Below are 19,919 nucleotides of genomic sequence, written 5' to 3'. Positions count from 1 at the left end.
GTAGTATGACAGTGCGCTGTGCTATTCAATTATTTCACAGGAGTCAAACACAAAGGTAGGTTAGACAATATCTTAATTTACATTTAAAAGACTCAAAGAGTGCTTTTAAGAGTTAAATCATGCACAGGTGAGGCTTATTTCCAGGATACATTTGAGAATTTAATAAAAAGTGCACATAAAAATCCTGCAACAAATGACTGCTCTCAGGAATTAAGGTAAAAAAGTAAGAATATTACTTCAAAATGTATAACAAATCATAAAAAGCATTTTGTTTATGTGTTGAGTAACACACCCAAAACTCATTTCAAAGGAAGCACCATCAATATTTGTGCACCCAAGTTACTGATACCTACTCTCACCATTACATTCTATATGACTCTAAATTTAGGCCTGAGAGCCCTGCATGTCTGTCTACATTAAATGGAAGACAGGAGCCGATGCAGTCTCAGCTGATTGCATTGACAGCCATAGGGGCAGAGGTATGCCCACCACCACTCTCTGCTGAGCTATTTCTGTCCCACTGCCTCCACGCCTAGCTGGCCTCCACTCTACCCACTGCCACGCCAAGAATACTCCTCTAATTGGGTTGGCTCCTGATCACATGCACTCTGATCCCATTCCACGCCGCCCTCCTCGTCCCCTTATCTGCCACCAGGGAACTGGGGCAAGGAATGCCAACCCATGTGTCTGTGTCACACTTCCTGTACTGCTGTTACGCCCCACTGATTGAGATAAATACCAACAGAGAGACGGGGCCTTTTACCAACTTTCATAGGGGCTATCTCTGCTGCTCCACCTCCTCTCCTTCTTTTTTGGCAGCACAGTGGTGTATGAGTTTGTTTATGCAACACGCTGATATAGAAATGTATGACTGATAGCAACAACTGCACAGCTTAAGGAAGACTGAATCAGAGTTTTATTTTGGGGGACTATTGAATTTTATGTGTCCAGCCTTGATAAAATCTGAAATATCTGAAGCGACTTGGAACCTGCCCTGAACACTCTTTATTGTGCACCATTAATATTGTGAAACATTTTAATTACCGAACCATTCATTGTTATGACTGCAATTATGAACATATAAATCATGTTTTCATTTTCCTCCCTCAGAGTGCCTCTGAATAGATTGCATTTTCTTTAATGTCCACACAGTTCTTTCATAATTTATTGGGGCGCTGCATCCGCAAAGAAATTAGCACTCGCAGAGACATTTAGCATCCAATAAAGGAAAATGAAAACATAATAATATTGGGTCAATTTTACAATAAATACAAGCTGATGAATAAACCTTCAGAAAAACTGGTGCTGTTTACATTTCAAAATGTAGCACAGCACTAATACTGGTAACAATTTATTTTATAGTTCCCCTAATTTTATACTCATTTCCTACAAATTTTTTAAGAAATTTGCAGGTTTTTAACAGTTAATTTTTAGAACATTTGGTACAAATTATAACAGAAATCTGGAAAAAGTGTTACACTTGTTTTAGTTGGTAAGTACCCACTCATTATTGGCTATTTGGGTTCATACAATTTTTTGTATGAACCAAATAAATTAGACAATTCTAACTGACAGAAAATATTTTGTTTTCAGTGTGTATTTATGGGGCTTTTTCAATAATTCACTAAAAGTAGCTGCTGTGTAACTGTTAATTCTCAGAACCTTTCTTTGAAAGGCATATGTAATTTGGTAGTACACAGGAAATGTGTTCCTTAAAGAGTTTTTAAGAAACAACCCAATATGCTAATATGTAGTTTAACACACAAAACACTGAAAACGAAAGTATTTTCTGTCAGTTAAACAAATTCAAATTTAAAAACTGTTAAGCCAGCTTAACACTTTTTAAAGTTTCTTATTATTTGTACCAAATTGCACTTGCAATAAAGTCTTGCGTTAATACTCTGCAGAGTGTTTGTCAACTGTAGGTCTACAGAGAAAAATAAGGTGAAATATACTCAGTTAGTTACTTGTTAAATTAGATTTTAATACCCATTATTTGAACAACTGGCTTAAGAAATTACAAGGCCACCTCTCTACCTGACTTCAAGCATAATGAAGATGGTGAGTTGAAGGATCCTTTGACAGTGAAGTGTATTTTAATGTAAATCAAAATGCTCTGTCTAAATGGTAAATTAGAGTCATAGTGTGAATCCACACTAACAGCACATGGTGACAATTAATTTACTTTTTATCTACGTTTGTCTCCTCTGCTGTAAACACATTACAACATTTTTTTTCTTTTCAAATTAAATTCAGTGTAAGAACACAAAACATTGCGTCCCAACTGGAGGGTGTGTTTGTGTGACAGTAAGCCTCACTCTGTGGTGGAAGTTCATGCCACTGTGCAAACCCTGCCCAGCTAGCCCAACAACCCTATGTGAAATGTGACACAGCCCTGGGTTCTCCTTTAAGGCATGCCTTTTCTGCAAGTGTGTATTACAATGTGTGTGTGAGTGTGCTTATGTGTGTGTGTGTGAGTGCCTATGTGTGTGCAGGGTGGTGGTCAGGCCCCCATTTTTACCAGGACGTCTGCAGCAGCTGTCCACTGGCATGTCAGCGGGAGCGTCACAGTGGTGATACAGGGGTCCAGAAGTGAACTGAGGCGGCTGCGAGTAGTTTGATCCAGGAAGGTTTACCCTCACTGTCTCCAGCCTGTCCAGGACCTGCAGCCTCACCATGGCGGATCAGTACCAGTACAACACCAACGAAGAGAAGATTGTGAAGGACAGCCACACCAAGGAGATCGATCTCATTAACAGAGACCCAAAGCAGATCAATGAGGACGTGGTGAAGGTTTGTACAGCATGGAAACCCCACCCTGTCACAGTCAGGATTAAGAAAGTAACCCCATGTCTTGGCGTGTTTGGAAGCGTGTGGAGAAAATGCATTAAGTGTTTGCTAGGAACAAAGACAGGAGAACAGGGTATTACACTGTCTGGAAAATCCCTAAATAGACGAAGAGCTATTCCTGTTGCCTGTGTAGAGCATAGGGTTTATTTTGGGAATGGGGTAGAAGAGCGTGAAACTGATACACTGTGCCATCATGTTTTATTTAGGTCTGACAACTGTTTATCCTGAGATTGTTGCCATGCATCACCACAAAACATTTTCTGTGAGGAGAGAATCGAATATACCATGAAATTATTTTTTGTTTGACTGAAGGGGATTTCATGTAAACATGGTCAATAAGGATCGTAAATCATGAGTTATGAGTAAAGCAGATGCTTAGTGTCTGCATGGCTCAGCTTGAAATGATATACAGGTGGCTGTTTTCAGAAAACTATGAAGAAAATGATAAAGATTTACGGTTATGTATTTTTAAACTCAGGCTTTTTAGCCTTACTCCCAATAGTCTGGTCTACGGTAGAAAGTAAGTGATAAATTGGCACTTGCATTTCTAATCCATGCAATAATTTTCTGCTTACATTTCCTAAAGAGTGGATTGCCAATATCTTTTGGAAGTGTCCTTAATTGGATAAGGAATCTTATCGACTGAGTAATCAGATTTACAAGCACAACCATGGCTGTCCGTCTATTGTTGCTGAGAGAACACTGATGCTGTTTTGCAGAATCTGACTCTAGCAATCCCCTCTCAGAGCTGAAAGAGGCCAGAGAAAATATAAAACAGTGCATGTCCAGCCATTCATTCAGAGGATGATCTGCGCCTGCTATCCCTACAGGAAGCGGACAGCAAGTCGTTATTTCCCATACAGATCCTATCCAATGGTCTGGAAGAAAAAAAAAGGTTTTGAGATGTGCAGTGCGTCTGCCTGCCACGATTACTGACAAGTTACTTAACATTTTAATTGCCGGGTCTTAGCTGAGAATGTGATGGCCAGCTTTTTCAAAAGACCAATTGTTCTCATACATTTTACATGAGGGGAACTTTGGTTACTAAAAAAATGTCAGAATGGAGCTTTTAGAATTATTTGGACTGAGCATTAAAAGCCACTCCATAACTTCTCCTGTATGCCACTACATTAAGTTTTTTTATTCTATCAAGTGCATCAGATAATTTGTTTCTCTGCATAAATTTGACCCAAACACTATGCAGCTTTAATAAGCATAATCTTTACACTTAACATTGGCATGCATGTATTACTTGGAGCACACATGGTGAATTAAAGAGTGTGTCCTCAGTGATGTGTAGTAATGAAATGCTATTTTAAATTTCTTATTAGGTGGAGTTTGAGGATGTCATTGCAGAGCCAGATGGTACACACAGCCTGGATGGGGTGTGGAAGCTCAGCTACACCACCTTCACTGTGTCCAAATACTGGTGCTACCGCATCTTGTCTGCTGTCTTCGGGATCCCTGTGGCTCTACTCTGGGGCTTCCTGTTCGCCTGCATCTCTTTCTGCCACATTTGGGCTGTGGTTCCCTGTATCAAGAGCTGTCTGATTGAGTCACAGTGCATCAGCCGCATCTACTCTCTCTGTATCCAGACCTTCTTTGATCCCTTCTTCGAAGCCCTGGGAAAGATCTTCAGCAGCGTGCGCGTGGCACTGCGCAAAGAAGTCTAAGAACGCATAAGTGTGGTATCTTTTTATACACCAGAAATCTGGCATCTTGCTTACTCCCGGTTACTCCTCCTCTGGCCTTCATAACATGCTGCTACCCACCCTCCCATCCTCAAGCTCAGAGCTCTAAGTCCTGACATGCCCAGTGTTTCCTTTTGCCACCAGAAGCTCTGTGACAGCTGCAGTAGGCAGCGTGGTTTTCTGACAGCTCTGGCACTCCTGGAAGGCTCAGTGTTCCTCACTGAGGGAGAAGAGGGCCCCCTGCCATGAGGAGGATCTGTCTGCCCTCATTTGTTTGTATGACAAAAAGCTCAGACAATGGCCACACCTTCACAGCAAATGAAATGGACTCCTCAACACTGCTGCACCTGTGGACGATGCTGCTTCTGTGCATTACATTTGGTTATCCTCAAAATTATACTGATGCTGTAATGTTGCTGTGTCTGGTATTGTTTTGCTTCATATTATTTTAATTGAATTTGACAATTCTACATGTGTATAAGTAACCTCATTAGAAAAGCCCTGACAGAATGACAGAAATTTTAAAAGTTTTCTCTATGTTATTATTTTGTCAAACATTGTCCAATTTCTTCTAAAAAGATTTGTGATGACTCTGAAGTAACGTCAGAGTAACTGATGTAACTGAAGTAACAGACTTTTTGGAGACTTGCAGATGTAAGAAATATGTTTGCAGATAATCTACTTCCTTTTATCAAATGGATATGAGTGGAATATTAACCAACTTTTTTGTATTTTTCAGTCAAGTATGTGTATACAGGTATGGACCTAACTACTAAATGGGGTAAAGTAAGAGAACCTTCAAATGTTTCATAGTGTTGTTTTGATTTGTTATTAAAGTGTGAAGCCTTTTGCTTATATTGTGTACCTGCAGTGAAGAAGGGCAGGGCTGAAACCATCAGACTGTCCCTTTAATGAGTGTATTTCACCACTGGAGCGGTGTTTGAGTGAAAGTATATTATGTGTGTTTGTCTTTGTGAGAAGCTTAGGAAATACATTTCTAAGATTCACCAAACATTCAAACAGTGTGTTAGTGATATTATTAGTAACTTCAGCAGTGATCTGAGAACTGTGACCCACTAGAGGTTGCTGTTGTGCATCCTTCAGTTTCAGTCTTCAGTCTTTACTGTCTGGGATCCATTACTGATAATTCAGTGTCACCACACCCCTACTTGTGAAGCCTCAATATGTTCCACTCCAGCTGATAAATTGAACTCATTTATGCCACTAAAAGTGCTAGAAAATGAACAGAGTTTAAGGTGCTGAACAGCACACTGTATTAAACCATTATTCTGATTAATGAACTGTGTTAAACTGTGTAATTAGTGTGCCTGATTTATTCGTCAGGTTGTGTGGTCATTTCATTAAAAAATAACATTAAGAGCCTCAATCACTTTGACTTCAGCAGATTGTGGGCAGTAATAATTCTCTCTCAATAGACCACACATTTTGTAGAAAAACCAAAGCTTTACATTGATGCTTATATCAATCTTCATCCTCATTTTACAAGGAAGTTTCAAGTTAAGTCATCTTAATGACAATTAATAACTGCACATAGACAATAATTGAAATGTTTTACCCTCGAAAGAAAGTTTTCAGAGTTAACTAACAAACGTATTTAGATATAAACCTAGCCCAGAAATTATACAGAGACAGTGAATATGTAGAAAATGTGAATATGTTTAATGTAAACAAAATACAAAACATTTTCCACAAATACTGATCTCATAATTTTGTTGATTTATATTCCTTCCTTGCAAATAATTAATGGAACTTGTGCGATTACAGGCATACATCTACATATATAGTATATGACCTCCACATCTATTTTGAACAACAGATAAATTATCTAAATAATACAGTCATAATCTTTTATCATGAAATTCATAGCAAATGTGTTTGATGTGATCTGTTAAGTATTTAGTGCCAGCTGTTGCCTTTGAATGATTTATGGTTTTCCAGCATTTACCGATATGGTATGTTCCACTCAAACAAGATCGTCTTATAAAACGTCACAGTATCAATGCTATAGGGGAAGTAAATCCCCTCTAAATATGAATCTAAAATACAAAACAATTTATAATCTCAAGATGCAGCGGCGGTACAGTTGTTCAAGTCAAATATTGGAAAAGTATAATTTTGTTTTCATTTCATTAATCAATCCTGTAATCTCCACAGTAATAGAACTGAAGCAACAACTGTGCAATAAAATGCAGTTTAATATTTCTGAAATAAATAACCTGTAGGAAGTTTCATCATCCTATAATAATATCTGAGGCTTTTCTTTGTAGTGTTGTTGCACTTTGTTGTCTTATAATGATTTGTCGGTGTAAGGTGGCAGAGAGACAACATATCAGTATGAGCTCAATAATAGTTTTAATTGAATCATCATCTGTTTCACAGTGTCTTAACTGAAGTTCAACACTATAAATTTCATCAAGTTAGTATTAATTGCAGAGTTATTGCACCAGGTTTTTTGTACCTTACAGCTTTTTCTTTTATTCAGATCACTCCTTGTAATTGACAATGACAACTGATGTGCTTTAATTAAAATAACAAATACCAAACGATTCACAACTGAGATGGCTCATATACTTGAAACACTGGCAATGAAGATAAATAGAACTGACTAAATAGCAGCCTTAGACTTAATTAGCTTTGCAACAATGACTGACAGAGTGAATTCATGGCCACAGCTTACCTTTATTATCACTTCCTGCTGGATCATGCACCGTGTCACTGTTGCCGCAAGATGCTTCCAGTGGGCTGCACACTCTTCAGATCTCATCCCGATAATGCATTTTGGGGCTGTGATACAACAGGATGTTCAAAGTTTAAATATGCTGCCAAAAATTTGCAGGAACTCTGTGATTGTATTGATTCAGTGTGGACAAACATCCCTCTGGAACACTTCCAGCGCCTTACCATGGATTTCTTCACACTGTTCAGGAGGCAAGAGGAGCTCTAATGAGTGTTTGCTAGGTGTAAATAATGATGTTGCCGCTTTTTTGCTGCTTTTGCTTTTTATTCGCTTTTTAAAGCTTTTTTTTAATCGTTACCAGTGACATTTATGATATCTCACATCTAACAATATCTCAAGTAACAGTTTACATGTATGCAATCCATTGCAAATGTAACAAAGTGAACAACATGGCACACAATATTTATTACAGATGAGCAATTTCATCATAACACAGACAAGCTTTCAAAGTGACAAGAAATGAATCAATAGTGTGGTTGGCTGAGGTCGACAGTGCTTTAAAAGTCATATGAATATGTTCTTTTTTTTCTTTCTCTGCACTGCAAATATGTAAATATATACTGTACATCTGAAAAAAAGGAAAAGAATTAAAGACAAAAAACAGAACAAACAAAAAAGATTCAGTTGATTGCTCAGCTTAATCTGTGATTATCTCTTAAGTATTTATTAACAAAATATTGCCCTCAAATATTCTGTACATTTTTTCTATTTCACAATTCCATTTTTACTTTACACTGTAAAGTACTGTAAATAAAATAATTAAGACTTTTGTTTTCCCTCTTCTGGGCTTTGACAGAAACCTCGGGATGAGAGGTATCTGGAAGAGGTGACTGCTGTTTATTTCATGGGTGACGGCATGTGGTGAAAGGCAGGGTGGGCAGGAGAGTGGGGAAGTTGCTCATGTGGTTGAAGTCTGTGTGATGCTCCTCTGACTGCTAGTGCTTTTAATGGCAAAGGTTGAGGAGTTGCTCTTGTGACTGGAGTCAAAGTCACGCTCACAGCGGCACTGGGATGACTTGAGGTAGCGTGCAGAACAGCACAGAAAGTTCTGCCTGAGATCCTGGAACAGATGTCCGGCAAAGCACATGTAGATCCAGGGGTTGCAGCAGCTGTTGAGGCTGGCCAGCAGCATGGAAATGATGAAGGGCATAGCTGCAGGTGATGAGAGAGACAGGATGTTTACTGAGTTGTGACAACGGAAAATGAAGGAGATACACCATGTCTGAATAGAACCAGGAGCTTGTTTTCTGTGTGTCGGTGGCTGGTTGATTGTTTATCTACAGCCATCCCTTCAGTGACAAAACATAGTTTTTGCACACACATTTGGTTTTACTTGTGATGATTTACAACTTCAGCTCAATTAATACGTTTTGGCCATGCTAGCAGTGTGGGTCTAGGGATTTCAATGTCAGCTGAAATTTCTCAAACTATTGGATGGATTTTCATGAATTTTGGTACAGATATCCATGGTACCCAGAGGATGGCTTCTAATAACTTTGGTGATCCCCCACTTTACATCTAGCAGAATTATCACAATTTTAAATTGTTTAATTGGTGTACAACCAAATACCTGCATCGACATCAGCTGTACTTTGTTTTTAGAGCTAATTAGCAAATGTTAGCATGCTAATGTGCAAAAATAGGATGGTGAACACCGTAAACATTATATCTGCTAAACATAAGCATGTTACCACTGTCATTGCAAGCATGTTAACATGCTGACTTAAGCATTTAGCTCAAAGCACTACTTTTTAGAGCAAGTGCAGCCTCAAAGAGCTGCTAGCAAAGCTGAAGACTGTCTTCTTTCCTTTATACCCATTTGCCATTTTCTGCCAAAGCACAAATAGTTCAATTACAAGTTTCAATCACACAGTAAACTGTATGATTATAGCTGAAAGGCTATCAGTTTTAAAAGAAGTAAAAGAGTTCAGGGCAGCAGCCTACACCTTTAATGAAAATGAATTGTGCCAATGCATTTCATTCATTTCTGAGGAAGGAGACAGTAATGACGACCTGTTTGAAAAAAAGAAGGAGAGAGCATTCTCTAAAACAAAATAGAATTCCTTCAAACACACTTTCAAGGTTCAGGAGAGAACAAGGCGGAAACATTGCTCACACATCATTGTGGTGATACATCACAGCAAGCAACATGCAGTGGCATGCTGGATGACATTTACGCTATGTCAACTCCACCACCCAACTGACATTTGGCAAATGAGTTTTGGATTCATGTAATTGGCCTGTATCCCGTATTTAACCTCTTCATGCTGATTGGTAATCTTTCTCTCAGCCTGTCTGCACTTCTGCTACCCTCATGTCGTCTCTAATGACGGTTCCTGAGCGCTAACGAAAAAATTGTTCAGTATTGTTCAGTAACGATCTCGGGAAGGGCACAAAAGGCACACATGATTAATAGGAATCGATCATCAGCCATTAAGGGTTTGATTTATGAGACTAAAACATGAGTTTAACGGAGTGTAGATCATCCAATTACCCTTCTACCACGGTGTCATAGGTTTTATAATCTACTTTAGTCTACTCTGCTAAGGCAAATTTATGAAATGTTCTGCAAAAAGGCAAGCAAAAACGTGTATGAGCTGATATGTAAAAGCAATGATAAAATAAACATTCAGCCATGCATTAACTTTCTGCAGGATTATGTTGCTAACATGGACGGAGGAATACGCTTCATTGAAGACTGTGCAAAAGACCAACTAGTGGTTATCAAGCATTCTTATCAGGGTGGATGAGTGCAGAGCCTGGATGTAATTTAAATAATTGGGGGAACCATCACAAAAAAGTCTTTACTGAATCAGCTCACAGTGTCTTTCACAAGCGAGTGATAAATCACACGGTAAATGAAAAGGCAGAATAATCATCCCTTGGGTGGTACATCTGTCTGACTGTCAGAGCTGATAGTGGCCGGCCCAAAGGACTCATCAGCAATTCATTAACATGAGCCTGTAATGTTCATTCTATCTCCATGAAAGTAAACAAGAATTGGATTTCACATGAAGCGATATTGCTTTAAGAGGTCTCTCTATACATATGACAATGTTCTGTGTCTCTCACTGCTTGTCAGGGCTCTATATATGACATCTTTTTTTAAAAAAATCACGTTTGGAGATTGAAGACTGGGCTTTGTGTTCATCAAGCACTTAGTGCAAATCAATATGTGAGTCAGCAGCAGAGGGCACAAGGCTCAGCAGAGGGAGATGTTTGTGTTCACAGATTTTTTTGAGAGCTTGTGTGAGTGTCAACGTCAGGGTTTAACCTTCAGGCGTTTTTGTCCTCTACATAATGAAATCTGTCTATCTGTTGAATGTGAAATCACAGATGCCGGTGGTGTCGCTCTGACAAATCCTGGAGGAGCATTTTACTGTCTTGTGACATTTCCAAAAATCGGATCGATAAGCCTAATGAGGTGCTAAAAATGGTAAACTTCCTAACTGTGAAAGGTTCCAGGGTCTACACAGTGAATCTGACTTAAAGTGTGTGATAAATTGGATATCTCAGCTTTGATGAAACTGGGAGGGATGATGCAATTTGGCTCTTTGTTCATGCATTTAAAAATTAGACTGATTGGTATGATGAGGACATTGCAACTAAGGTTCAAAAATATCCAACATGCTGCACTGATCTAGCTTTGATATAACCTGGACAGATCATGCAGCTCAAGGGATTTCTGCATCACTTGTGGCAGAGGACAGGCTTACTTTAACTTGGATTAGGGTGGGGAATTTCTGGGAGTTTGTATCAAGCAAAGAAACCGCTGCTTGCACTTCCTGTGTCTGCTAAGAGTGGCCTTTTAAAGACAGACAGTGACCTTAGTAAGTCTCCATTTACAGTAAGTGTCAGCTTGACAGATGTTGAAAATGGAAATAAATAAAGAAATAAAGAAGTGACTTGTCTTCCAGTAATGTTTCATATAAAATGTTATGGATATATTCAGTGGTAAACATAATAAAGTTTACTATATGGAATGAAACATATAATGTCATAATCAATGTTTGAGGTCTGTTATCTAAATATTTGCCAAAGGTCTGCAGGTTACCTGCCATAAGCAGGAATTACACATTAATAGTCTGTTTTATTACACTATTTGTTACTGCTAATCTTTCCCGACAATACACGTTTTAAAGGTGCAGTCTGTGATTCCAGTCGTCCGACAATCAAAATTCAACATACATGAATAAAACCTGGTCTTACATCAAACAATCATTAAATCTGATTTATGAACCTACAGTAATGTTTGTTGTTGTTTGTTCACATCATGAATGTTTGAAACACATCTTTGTGATGTTTAGAGGTTCTCCCTCTCTGTTCTAAGCTGTCTGGCCGAGCATGACTCTAATGGACACTTTGTCTCCACACACACATGCAGGTGACACTCCAGCTATCTTTTGTACACAAACACTGGCACGTGTCTGCCAATTCTGGCCTTTCTGAGTGCTGTTCACGTGGAGGAAAAGCCAGCAGACATCAGTCTCCTCCCTGCACTGATGGCTCTGAAACAGAAAAGAAATTAATCACTTTTTTTCCTTTCAAAAGCTGGAGTAGTTAGTTACTCTTTTCTAACTGCTGTTACTTTAAATATCGTCATGAGAACATTAGAGCCGATTTTTATTTCATCAGTGCCTTAAAAGAAAGTCTCCTCTTGTAATGTACCAGTGACCAAGTCTTGGTTGAGTGTATTGTGTGACTGTTTAGCTCCACAGTGTAAATAGCTGGTGTGAACAATGCAGCTTGAGGAAGGTGACAGCAACACAGAAACAGTCAGCTGGAACCTTTGACATCAACCAACAGAGCCAAAAGATATGGCCTCTGACACCAAAGTATGTTTTCTTCCTGACATTATTATTTATTTTTAGCATTCTATTGTTTGTATTATGTAGTAACTTTATCTCTTTTTACTTTTTGTCTGAGGAAATACCGGTAAGGGATAGAAATCAGTTTGGAAAATAAGGTTTATACTGTCTTTGTGGTAAAAAAAAAGCTCCCTCCTTTCACAAGAAGATGCAGACATTCTAAGCAGTCTTCAAATAAATGGCTCTAATTAGATTCACCTTTCACTTTCCCAGTAAAACAAAGGTCCCCACAACAAATTGACAAATTATAGCCTCTCTAGGATTAAACATATTTTTATTTTTTTGTTATCAAGGTAATACATATGTGTGGCTTTTACTTACCTCTACCTAAATGCAATGGAAAAATGGAATGGCGCAGACTTTCACATGTACAAATACAACATGCAGTCAAATTGGTACATTAATCTTCTGTCGTTGCATGGGTGTGGCCATAGTCTAGAGGATCGATAAATATAGGTACCACATACAGTCGATGGCTACTTAGAAGCCTATTGTGGTTAAATGTCAACGACGCACTCCAACGTGCCCCACAGGCACAAATAAAGCTGCTTGGTGCGCTGTGGCGCACACTAATTTGATTAATGATTAGCCGTCAGTCGCTCTCAGGGTCAGAGGAAACTTGGGAAATTGTGTGTGCAGCTTATTGCGCACTTTAAAAGACTCAATCACTCATAATTGCAACCAAATACATAAAGGTATATTCACAAATATAATTATATAATTTGACAAAACAAAATATGTCTGTATCCAGCTGTGTTCCATATATTTCTGATGTAAACAAACCAGAAGTTAGATTTGAAAGTTTGCATTGTAGAGACATTTTTCATTAAACAAAAATCCTATTATTATCAATTTGCCATAACGACTGATCAAACGTCACAGACACGCACCTCAGGGGTGTATACTATACCAGCATTTGTAATTCAACCAACAGAGGAAACAATCCAAAGTTTCCTTTTCATTTTTGTTTACGCTTTCAAGGTATCTTGAGATTTAACATCCTGCGCTGAGCTTCCCCACCCTGGCTGGGTTGTTTACCCGAAGCAGCAGAGCCCGGGTCCCCCTTGAGTCAAAGCTCCGGTGTCTAAACCACGTGAATGAAAAAGACTGAATAAACACAGCTGAAAATTGCGTTTTTGTTGTCTAAGTAGGCCCCAACTGAATGATTTCGCTCGCATCCTCGTGCGTAAAAACCACCGATGCGCACAGCAAAAAGGATCCCATATGCCACGGCGCAAACTCCATTTTCAGGCGGCAATATTGTCAGGAAAAGGGCGTTAAGAGGGTGTGGGACTGTAGAGTGTATGTGTGTAAAATGTGTAAATACATTATAGGCACAACAGTTTTTGCGCAGCAGCTGCGCGCCCTCCGTATAATACTGAACTTTAAATTTTAACCTACCTTCACGGGGCGCTGCTGGATCCCACGCAGACCACATCTGAACAGAGAAAAAGGGGGTCCAGCAGACAATATAAGCCACGACTATGACGAAAGTCATTTTCACTGTGGTTATCTTCGCCTTGGAGATGAGCTTTACGCTGCTCACACGGGCCAGCGTGTTGCTTTTGGAGGTTTTGGGCGTCAGGCTTATGCACTGCTCCCGCCTGGTTTTCAGTTTAAAGTTTTGCCAAATTTTGAAGCTTATCAACCCATAGCAAATGCTCAGTATGGCCACTGGAATGATGTATATGGTGAGACTGATCCATGTGATGTAAGCTTTGGCTCCCCAAGGCATTACGAAGTCACCCCAGCAGTCATACACTCCTGATCCGGCCGACCCAACCTCTCTCAGGGAAAAGATGAACATCTGTGGGATACTGAAGAGCAGGCTCAGGACCCAGGAAAATATGACATAGAAACGGTCTTTTCTCCTGTGCAAAGAACGAAGAGGCTGACAAATAGCCAAACACCTGTCTACGGACATCAAAACTAACATGTAAGTGGAGGCGAACATCCCAACGACTTGTAGGTATTTCACCAACCTGCATAAAATGTCTGGTCCATAGAATCGAAATGTTATGTCCCAGATAAGTTGGGGAAGAACTTGAAATATCGCCACAACTAGATCGGCGATGCTCAGGTGCTTCATAAAGTAATACATACGAGACTGGCTGTGTTTGGTGGTGTGGATGGCCAGCAGGACGCACAGGTTCCCCGCCAGCGCCAGAAACAGCACGAGAGCGAGCACAGTCACCTCCACCTTCGCCACCTCTTCATTCCGCTTCAGGGGGTTCGTCTGATTGAACCCAGCGGTTCCGTTAACGAGACTTGAGTTCCGCCAGGATTCGTTGAATTGCCAAAAGTCACTTTGGTTTGAGATACTTTCCATTGTCGCAGGCTTGTCCTCTGCAGATGAGTCAGGGCTGTGCAGTCATGCAATAGCTGGAACAGTCACCTGAATGGTCTTAAGTGATAAAGTCGTCCGTGCGTCCTCACAGGTGACGAGACGAAGGGTGAGATATGATGAGGCTCAAAACATGTTTCTGAAATGATAAAAAAAACGAGTCACTTCTTTGCTGAACCTCAATCACCCATTCTTTCTTAAATCAGAAGATGCAAGAATCCACAGAGGAGGAGAGCAAAAATTCCCTTATCTAAATAATATGAAACACTTGGCAAAAATAAAAGTAAACTTAAGGCACAGATGGCAAAAAACCAAACCAAAACAAAACAGCAGACCTCGGATCTAAAAGATCACTGATAAAAGGTAATTCTAAAAAAAACAAAAAACAAAAACTAACTAAATCATAAACTGAGTAAATCCCAAGAATTAGCAGGTTTATTGTCCACAAATATTTATATGCCTTTAAAATACAAATACGGAAATAAAAATATTATAAGAGAAAAATGCTGCAGAAATTGAAAGCTCCATCATCATCTCTGGCAACGTCAGGAATGACCAGCACTACAGCATACAAGCCCCCGATATATCTGTCGCCAGTTCAGTAAAAACAGCAAATAGTCCTACTTATCAGCACCACTAGGTGGCCATGTGCACCAGTCACACTACCTTCACTGTCCAGCTCTGCAGCGTGGAGCTCCAACCCCTATCAGAGCACGAACCACCAGATCTGCTCTGAGTCATGGATCTCTGTTTTTTTAATAACCAACCCCATCTGAGAAGATTCCTGTTGTCAGATATGACTTGGTGTAGAATTACAGAGTCTACTGAAGAGAGAGTAATGGCTACATAGTGAGGCCAGTGATGTAAAAACACCCTTGTTATTGTAAGATATCTCTATATTGTGGTAAAATCTGGGGAGGAAATGAGAATTAATATTTTGCTGGAGACTTAAAGGAGTCTTAGGGGGTATTCTGGCCTCAGTTTGCTTTGAACTGCTGTAGTTGTAAATAAGTAAACTGCTAATTACTGTAATGAACAAATGCTCATTCATACCTTTCAAAATCACTGTGAGGCAAAATATGAGTTAAAATAATGAAAAGTTACAGGTAAAAACCATCATTAAAATTAATTTGTAAGGGAAAGTGCTAGAAAAATACTCACACAAACATAGTTTTTCAATTTTATAACTCAAAGAAATGAAAAATGGTCTATATATATGGCACGTCAATAAAATGTGTGATTTTTTTCAAAGGAAATGGACATGGACAAGGAAATGTGACATCATCAAGGCAACATATTCTGACCTACCGATTATGAATGGGAGGATGAGTTTGTTGGCAAATGAAAAAAATATTTGAGCCATAAGCTTTTCAGGAGAGGTACTATGAAACAGAGACAGCTCTGTACACATGTTCCTAGAAAATCACCATAGGTGCTGCCAACATGTGTTTTTTATTGTACTTTTATTTATACTTAGACTGGATTCATGACTCGCCTGCTTTAATCTTTAGGAAAGTCTTGGAGGATTCAACCAAGCTGCCAAAGATGACAGAAGTACCACAATTCTTTTTAGAGCTGATTTTGCTTTAATGGCACAAGAGAGTCAGCTACCAAGTGTTGTTCTGTTTATAAATTATCTTGAACTGAAGGTCATCTGGTCATTATGACAGACAACAGGTGACAGTGGTGAGCAGATACATTCCCACATACTAGAAGTAAAGCAAACATATGCAGCTGAAATTTTATTGGCAATGTTGTGCGATGCCATTGTTAATGTCCATGTGCTACATTCCAGTGATTCCTCTGAGCACACATATCCTCCTTCTTTCCATTTGTGTTGCTCAGTACGAGCCTGCTACGGAACTTAGAGACTAAAATGAATATGATGACGATTTTTAAACTGATTGATGGTGGTGACACATTACTGAAGAATTTGAATTTTGAATGTGGAAACCATAATACATTTTGAAAAATTCCTTATATCCAAAGTTACACAAATGGTCACAGCACTGAAAAGTGGGATTTGTCTGCTACTGTGTGGCTCCTTAAATTTCCAGCAACACACAGTTGCAAACCCTAAGGGAAAAGGCTTCTGGTCCTATCTACGCCACAAACCTTTTTTGTGGTTTTGAGCTTGGAAAATGGCAGATCCACTGGAATTTGAAAGGAGTAACATGACGGCTGAAGGCAGTTTAGCGCTGACTGGAAATTAAAAAGGACAAGGATGAAAAAAGGATAATGATAAATTCAATCTAATGATGTAACTCGTGAATTTGTAGTGAAACTATTTAATGACCTCTCTAAAAACTAGATTTTTGGTGAGCTACATGAAATGAGCCAGCATGTGAATAATGAAGCCTGAATGACAATAACAAAAAAGAAAAAAAAAAAGCGCAGTTGGTGCTGAAAATTGCAAAGTTTGGTACAGCTAGAACATTCCTGGAGTTCAGCAGAAAGTAATTAGTGGATTAATGAATGCTCGCCTTTTCATGGAAGTCGTAGATGTGGAATAAAGTGATGGGTTTTTCATGGTTTTATGACGATGAAAAAGAAAAGAGTCAGTCAGTGCTGCAGAGCTTTGAAGGAGTTTCACCAGATAATGTTCACTTAGACTATTTGATTACAGAGTAAAACTGAAGTCGAGTAATCCCAGTGTCAAGAGTTTGGGCCTTCTGAGCAAGTGTGCAGTATGCATAATAAGATGTAAGCAAGATGTAAAAGGATTGATGGTTAAAGTTAGGTGGATGTAGTTGGATAGTCTGTCAATACTCAACTTTGCGTCAAATGATTCAAATATGTCAGTAAAGCATTTTGTGAGCTTTAGTAAAATAATCTGTAGATCTTATGTGCAGATATACTTTGGTTTAGAATCTGTTAGAATATTGTTAGTAGTAAGCTGTGTACTATTTCAGGGACTAGATCCTGCTGAGTCTGCATAGACCAAATATTTCATAACAAGTTGGCATGGTCTGTCTCATTTCAAAGATTCCTCCAAATGTGGCTGAGAAATACAGCCTGAATTCAGAGCACACAACCCATATTTACTTTGCAGTCCTCAGTATCCTGCAATCCACTCTGTCTTCATCGATGTGTAAAATCCAGGAAGCTCCAGTGGTCATCAGTCAACAGTAAATACAAACTAGACCAATGAAAAAGCCACTGCAAGAGGTAAATAAATAAAATATGATAAACTCACAGGCTGTTTACAGAAAAATATTTATATGGATTTGCAAGTTGTCCATCATATGTTGAAGTTAAATGTCACACCTTTTACCTTAAACCTACACTGGTTTGAGTTTACTGCAGGTATTTATTTTTCACTACAGCTGGGGGGCAACTTCTTGACTTTAGGAGTTGCAGGAACTCCTAACACACCATTAGTTCTGGTCTCTGTGAGGATAAAGTTAAACCTTCTCATTTGGAGAGGAGGTGCAGGTTCAGCCTGGCCTGCAGGTCTTCTGAAGGGCCCACCTTCGTGTTCTGAATCCTTTGAAATATCCAGATTCTGAACTAGGACACAGGTGCAGTATAGGGCAAAGTGTTTTTATAGATTTAATAACGGCTCAGCAGTTATTCTGCAGAGATTTGGTCAACTTTGGTTAAGGATGAGTGCTAAATTATAAACATGGCAGTAATGTAAATACATGTGAAGCACTGTGAATTCAGGTGAAGAGGTAAACAGCATGAGGTCTGGCTTAAAGTTCCTGCTGACAGATCAAAGGACGGAAAGCTGCAACAGTAGAAGCCTAATAGACTGCTATGAATGAATGCTAAAGTGGAAGGGAAGTACGGAAGACTTTTTTCCTGCCATGAAAAAAGCAAATCAAGATGACAAGACGGGGAGAAGTCCAGGTTCCTTGCGGTTAAAATTAACTGTCAAGGAAATAGGGTGAAAGGAGGAGAGATTACAGATGGAAAAAATGATGCTGTAGGAGAACATCTTCAGAAAAGAGCGATTTATATATATATATGTATAATACCAGGCCCAGTTCAGAGTGATGATGAACTGGAAGATGGAAATTAAGACTGCACACATGTAATGTTATAATTTAAATTGAAAGATATTTGATGGGTGAGTTATGGTGAAGTCAAATTTTATTTTAAAATTATGAATTAATTCATGAAATGAAAAATACAGTGTAGCTCTGTCCCTGTGTTCCCTGTCTGTCTCTACTGTCAAAAATCAAAAATGTGGCTACAAAACATCATAAAATACAGAAGATATAACTATATCTAATTGGCAAACGATAACTTGCATGTGTAGAAAGAGTTTTTTTGGGATATTTATTTTGAGTTGACAAATGTATATTGTTTGTCCAATCATATATTAACACTGATACATTTTCTTTAATTTGCTGGTGATTACTTTGAGTATTATAGTAATAAATTGATATTTTCACTTACTTCTCCAGCCGCTGAACCCTGCACAGCCCCCGCCCTGCCCCGGCTGATTCCAGTTGCTCAGCAGTTCCTTCTGCCGTTCCCACAGATATTGGGCTTTGAGTTGACAGATCTAATTAGAGACAAGGTTCAGGACCGAGCCACTGATGAAGTAAGAGACAAAGGATCTGCACGCTAATACTTTTGGCTCCTGCTGCTTATGTAATCACTCAGTACATGGGGTTCTCAGCCTACCATTTTCCTCTTGGTGATCCCGTGTCATGAGGTGCATGCAAAAAGTAGACCAACGCGCTGTAGGGTGCTGTCACTTCTAGATCAGTGGGTGCGTGATATATTCTGTGTGCTAACATCACTTAAAGCACTACACTGAACCATTAGCTTCATAGAAGACAGGGAGCCGGTGATTTCTGAGATTATAGCCACACATTTCAGAGGCTTGCAAGCTTAAAGATTTAAGTGAGTGTCCATAAGCAACCTTAAGTCATACATCACAGCAGCTCGAGACATATCTCACTAAAGCATAGAGCTGCAAGTTGTAACTTGCAGAAGGCAATAACTCATTCTCTTCTGAGTCCTTCAGGTGGGCCTCACTTCTGAGAGAATCCCCTGCTTCATTACAGGAGCTTCCTGAGTTTCTGCGTGGGCTTTTTTTAAAGTCAGGATCTGAGACATCTGCTTCCAAAACAATAACAGGATAAGGCCTCCTGTGGTGCGTCTGGAAACGTTACTAATATGCTGGATTGCCCACACTGAAGGGCATTTGGAGGAAGTGGCAGTGAATTCTGAATGAAAATAAAACAAACAAGTGAACAATACCCCTTACCTAATGCTTGTTTTATGTTTGTGGGACAGAATACACGTTTCACTCAGTGTGGCAACACAAGCAATAACCCATAAATCATATTTGATGTTTTGCTGAGAAAAAAAACCTGAAGGCTATATATGACTCATGCCACAAAGGGGTGAAGATTGGAAACTTGGTAGAACATAGTGATTAAAGACGTGCT

At 39.2% G+C, this 19,919-nt stretch overlaps 2 protein-coding genes across 3 annotated transcripts; one reads left to right on the top strand and one right to left on the bottom strand.

Annotated features, from left to right (window-relative positions):
- Positions 1-2,500: 2,500 nt before the first annotated feature.
- On the top strand, positions 2,501-5,396 carry cav3 (caveolin 3). Its single transcript, XM_067587410.1, has 2 exons — positions 2,501-2,793; positions 4,182-5,396. The coding sequence occupies exons 1-2, from the start codon at positions 2,677-2,679 to the stop codon at positions 4,521-4,523; spliced, it is 459 nt and encodes a 152-aa protein (XP_067443511.1). The 5' UTR covers positions 2,501-2,676; the 3' UTR covers positions 4,524-5,396.
- Positions 4,689-15,126, bottom strand: oxtra (oxytocin receptor a). 2 transcript variants are annotated; one of them, XM_067587407.1, is made up of 2 exons: positions 13,569-15,126; positions 4,689-8,451 (listed from the first exon to the last, which is right to left on the bottom strand). In XM_067587407.1, the coding sequence occupies exons 1-2, from the start codon at positions 14,494-14,496 to the stop codon at positions 8,198-8,200; spliced, it is 1,182 nt and encodes a 393-aa protein (XP_067443508.1). In that variant the 5' UTR covers positions 14,497-15,126; the 3' UTR covers positions 4,689-8,197. The 2 variants fall into 2 exon arrangements, with proteins under 2 accessions (XP_067443508.1, XP_067443509.1); XM_067587408.1 differs by having other exon boundaries at positions 8,372-11,807.
- Positions 15,127-19,919: the final 4,793 nt, after the last annotated feature.

This window comes from Thunnus thynnus, chromosome 4 (assembly GCF_963924715.1).
Source record: "Thunnus thynnus chromosome 4, fThuThy2.1, whole genome shotgun sequence".
Classification (NCBI taxonomy): Eukaryota; Metazoa; Chordata; class Actinopteri; order Scombriformes; family Scombridae; genus Thunnus; species Thunnus thynnus.
This window is presented reverse-complemented; position numbering and strand designations above follow the sequence as displayed.

Coding starts and splice junctions, on each gene's coding strand:
- cav3 (XM_067587410.1), top strand. CDS start 2,677: ATGGCGGATCAGTACCAGTACAACACCAACGAAGAGAAGATTGTGAAG. Junction 2,794..4,181: donor TCAATGAGGACGTGGTGAAG/GTTTGTACAGCA, acceptor ATTTCTTATTAG/GTGGAGTTTGAGGATGTCAT.
- oxtra (XM_067587407.1), bottom strand. CDS start 14,496: ATGGAAAGTATCTCAAACCAAAGTGACTTTTGGCAATTCAACGAATCC. Junction 8,452..13,568: donor TCCAGCAGCGCCCCGTGAAG/GTAGGTTAAAAT, acceptor CATCACCTGCAG/CTATGCCCTTCATCATTTCC.